Source organism: Triticum urartu, chromosome 5, assembly GCF_003073215.2.
Source record: "Triticum urartu cultivar G1812 chromosome 5, Tu2.1, whole genome shotgun sequence".
Taxonomy (NCBI): domain Eukaryota; kingdom Viridiplantae; phylum Streptophyta; class Magnoliopsida; order Poales; family Poaceae; genus Triticum; species Triticum urartu.
In genome coordinates, this window is record NC_053026.1 from 465805239 (window position 1) to 465809818 (window position 4580).

Here is a 4580-nt window from a genome sequence, read left to right on the forward strand (position 1 = left end):
GGGATCCTGACCAGGCATATCAACAAAAAGATCGTGATCACATATTATTTGCAGGAACGAAAATTTGCAATCATGGAGGTCCGACTGGCAAACCCCTGCAGACTTGTCCATATACAATGAAACCTGAAGAACAGATCCTTAGTTATGCACATCAGTACTTGGAATGAAGCTCCTCACGAGCTTTACTCCAGCAAACCAAATCAACAGTAAAAAGATCAAATAAGCTCAAATGAACCCAAATATGAGATTAGATTATCGTACCTGAAAAGAAACAGTTCAATCTTCAGGCAAAGCAACACTTATTTTGCAGGGATATTTCAGGAATTCAAAAAAGATAACAAAGAACCAAGGGGAGGGACAAAATTAAATGTGGCAGGCTACATTACAATCTTAAAAACTTGGCGTGGCTCAACGATTGATAAAAGATCGTAATAGAAGAACTCAAGAGTGTTGTTCAAGAGCTTCGCCAAGTTTAAACCCTTTTTACACGGACCAGCGACGCCACCTGGCTTACGTCGTCCTCGTTCTCGCGATAACCACCACCGGGCTGAGGGATTCTCAACAAAAACGCCGGGCTCAGGCAGCGGCCATCGCCGTTCCTCACATCTGGCGTTGGCCAGCAGCAGGATCATTGCCCTCTTCAAAATCGCTGGCGGCGAGCCTCGGATGGATGGCCTGGAGGATGTGTTCCCTGCGTGCGTCGTGGCAACAGCAGGAGTCGTGTCGTGTCGCCTAGTTGATGCAGCACCAGGCAGTTGTTTCGATTCGATTTGTTCTCGCGATGGAAGGAGGTGGATTTTTAGTCTCGTCCTCGGTTCGAGTCATATACGTATTTTTTCTCTCTCATTATGAAGCCCACTCGTGTCTTTAGGGCCCATACAAAAGCAGGGCACTTGCCTGGTCCAATACGGGCAAACATGCCCCCAATGCGAGGCTGCGTGGGTTATTTTTCTCCCTTCATATGTCAAGTTATTTATGAAATCTCATCCGTCAATCTCTATAATTAACATAAAATCAACGGATAAAAGGGTGACGTATGAAAAACTATGAAAGCCTCCTCACTTTTTTTAATTTATTAATTAATTCATATGAAAGCCTCCTCACTTTAATATTAGGTAAAGATAAAGATGTGTTAATTATGAAGGGCAGTATGGATTATTTTTTTGAGGGGCAGAAGGGCAGCATGGATATTTTTTTTAGGAGCAGAAGGGCAGCATGGATTTTTTTTTTTTTGAGAACTAAAGGGCAGCATGGACGCCGCGCCAGGCCTTGACCCTCGACGCACGTTGGGCCGAAATATGACAGCCAACAATACTACGCGTGCACACCGCAAGGCTCTTTCGAATTTCGGTTCTGCTTTTCTAATACCACATCGCTAGCTGAAGCTAGGTCAAACGTGTTTATAGATTAGTCTACCAAAGAGGTTAGCACCGAGCGGCAGGCCCGGTCAGCACACTTAAATTATCTTGAGATATATATCCGGTTTGATATGATATTCAGGACATTTGAAGACCACACGACACGCTGTGGTTAGCACTTTTTTTTTGTACTACATATTTTTCTTTCATACATTTCTTGGGGAATTTTTTCATTGACACAATACATATTTTCTTTCATTGCCCTTTTTTTTAATGAAAAGAGCCAATGCGCCCTGCTGATTCATGCATATTGTTATTGTTTAGCTTTACTTTTCGCAAATGATACAACTCGTTCGGTTGATTCTGGGTGGACACGCGATATGACTTTATTATTTGGAAACTAGATGATACCCCGCGTGTTGCTGCGGTACTTTTAGTCAATAAGTCGAATAACTTTGTTTACAAAGTAGATATATGATTATAAGATGAAAATATTGCAATAGTCAGTGAACACAATAGGTAATGTGAATTATGTGAGATGGTCAAATGTTAATGTATATAAACATAGTAAGAATGGTGATTCCAAAATGAAGATGCTTTGAAAGGCAACAACCATGTCAGAACACATTGCTTGCCCAAGATATAATGGATTGAAGCTATTAAATGAATAAAGCAGGAAGACGATCTAATTCAAAGGATAATAGGAAAAATGATACACAAACATGCTAGTCGTCTTAGTCTTCCTTCACTTTGTGGTTCTCCCATTTGTTATCTCCACTCCATCTAATATTAATGTGTGTGTTACCTAAAGGAATGTAAAAGAAGGTAAGAAAATATCTAGCATGCAAAGACGAATTCCAGATTGACCCATACAAAACCTGGTCTGTGCTAAAAAAAGATGAAAAGAAACAACCTGCATGTAATAAAGTTCACCTTTGCGTTCCAAAAAAAGTAAAATTCACCTTGTTGTGATTAGAAACACCCCAAGCTCCTTCCATTACCGACCTTGCTAAGCTACAGATTGACGACTGTATAACTCCAGTATAGTTTACATCCTAAAACACAACATAAGATAATCCATGTTTGAAATTTTCTACATGCAGTAAGTGGATTAAGCTAATCATTGAAGAGCAAATGTATCTTACCTTCCATCTGATCCCAACCAACTGAAGCTGAATTTCCTGAGTAATTGACACCTAATTGGCTAACAAACTAAGAGTGAAATTACATAACAGCAAGGCAAAAAGTTTGAGGCTAACACAATCAAGAAACAATACAGTATGCCAAAAAAATGTATTACTCCCTCCATTCCGAAATGTAGGTCGCTGGGGCTTCTGTTCCAACTAGGTGAAAAGTTGACAATTGACCTGAATACCCTCCCTTCAAAATTTGAATCCCGATCGATCGTCTTCCACCTCCGCCTCCGCCCTCCACCTCCACCTCCGCTTCCGCCCTCCACCTCCACCGACCCTCACCTCCGCCCTCCACCTCCATCTCCACCTCCACCCTCACCTCCGCCCTCCACCTCCATCTCCACCTCCGCCCTCCATCTCCACCTCCGCCCCCTGCCCAGGCGCTGCCGCCGCTGGAGTAGAGCTGGTGCTCTGCTGCCGCCCACACACAGGGGCTCCTCCTGACCCGCACCCAGGTGGAGGCGAGCACAGGCTGTTCCGCCATCTCCACCTCCGTACCCACCTCCGGCCACTGCATCCAGGTGCAGGCGCTCCTCCTCTCCCACATCCAGGAGCTGTTGCTGGGTTCGGCTGGTGCCCAGGTTCATCTCCTCTCTCTGATCATTTGATCCTCTGCTGGAGTACATCTCTCTGCTGTCGCTGGAAACGAACTGCAAGCATAAACAATACTCAAGTGATTCAAGAGATGTACTGATTCAAGAGTAGTCAAGAGTAATTCAGAAGTGCCAACATTTGATTCAAGAAATGTTTGCTGCCAAAAATTCAACAAATAATTTGAACAAGTTAACTGAATTAACTGTTGACTATAGCATTTCAGACAATAGGAGTAGCAGACCAAACTGTATTAACTGTTGACTGTGCATCATTGATTTTGAAAATTCTGAAAGAACCTATGCCATTATGTTGATTTACTTTAAATAAAAATCATAGACTGAAAATGTTGTCATCTGGATTACACATGTTCTTTTTCTCATTAGAGGATCATGAGAGAAAACTATTGAAAATAGTCTGGAGTAAAAAAAAATCTGAGAACACACACACAACAAAAACAGGTTCATGACTGGAGTAGTACTGTAATAAGACCTGACAAAACTTCTTTTGGCTGGGAGAGATTTGAGTGTTTTTATATCATTGCTAAGAGATTTTATTACTGTAATAAGACTTGACAAAACATCTTGAACTGATAATCTACAGCAAACTTGCTTGAATGCAATGCAAGCTGTACCTCGATCTGTCCTGAAACAATGACCACGTAGCAAAGAGAGGAATGAACTGCAAACATAAACAATTTGATGAGCATTTGGTTCAACTAGCCAATAATTTGATCTAACCATTTGACAAAATCTGAATCTACTGATGCAGGAATACTGTCAAATTACTGTTGGAGTACAATTTAGATTACAACAGCAGTACCTGAAAGCAGCAGAAGATGGTTGTCCCAGACATCAACTGCACTCCACCTGCAGAAGATGCAGAAGATGAAATGGGTGATGATGATGCAGGAGTACAAATGGATGAAGATGTAGGAGTACAAATGGATGAAGATGCGGGAGTACAACATGCAGGTATAGCTACAGTGGCATTTCAGAAATTTTCAGTTAGTGGTGGAAGAAAAAAATCAGTTAAATTACAGAATACAGTTTGATGATATGATCATATCATCATTTGATGATATGATCATATCATCATTTGAATGCTTATGTTCATTTGACCATTTTTCCTTTGATCATTTGATCATTTTTCCTTTGCTGTATTTCTTCGTGCAGGTGTTGAGCAATCAGTTAAGAAAAGGGATAGCCTCGATGACAAGCAAAAGTATGCTGCTTATGTTGCAATGCACACACTGTGCATGAGTAGAGGGGGCAAATTTGAAAGAGATGACAAGAAAAAGATTGCCAGTTTCTTTGGAGTGGGTGTATGGAATGTACAAAGAGTTTGGAAGAAAGCAATGAAGCAAATTGCTCAAGGTCTGGAGGTGGATGTTTCAAGTCAGAGAAAAAAGAACCGTGGAAGAAAGCCAAAGGACATT

At 41.5% G+C, this 4580-nt stretch overlaps 1 protein-coding gene and 1 long non-coding RNA gene across 2 annotated transcripts; both read right to left on the bottom strand.

The window, feature by feature from the left end:
- Nucleotides 1-1898: 1898 nt before the first annotated feature.
- On the bottom strand, nucleotides 1899-2783 carry LOC125556308. Its single transcript, XR_007305057.1, has 3 exons — nucleotides 2504-2783; nucleotides 2321-2413; nucleotides 1899-2163 (listed from the first exon to the last, which is right to left on the bottom strand). It is a non-coding gene; the product is annotated as an uncharacterized LOC125556308 (long non-coding RNA).
- Nucleotides 2784-2829: 46 nt separating this feature from the next.
- LOC125507155 lies at nucleotides 2830-4207 on the bottom strand. The gene is made up of 3 exons (XM_048671830.1): nucleotides 3965-4207; nucleotides 3777-3823; nucleotides 2830-3201 (listed from the first exon to the last, which is right to left on the bottom strand). The coding sequence occupies exons 1-3, from the start codon at nucleotides 4110-4112 to the stop codon at nucleotides 2830-2832; spliced, it is 567 nt and encodes a 188-aa protein (XP_048527787.1). The 5' UTR covers nucleotides 4113-4207.
- Between the last annotated feature and the right edge of the window lie 373 nt (nucleotides 4208-4580).

Coding starts and splice junctions, on each gene's coding strand:
- LOC125507155 (XM_048671830.1), bottom strand. CDS start 4,112: ATGTTGTACTCCCGCATCTTCATCCATTTGTACTCCTACATCTTCATC. Junction 3,824..3,964: donor CCATCTTCTGCTGCTTTCAG/GTACTGCTGTTG, acceptor TTATGTTTGCAG/TTCATTCCTCTCTTTGCTAC. Junction 3,202..3,776: donor TTGTTTCAGGACAGATCGAG/GTACAGCTTGCA, acceptor TTATGCTTGCAG/TTCGTTTCCAGCGACAGCAG.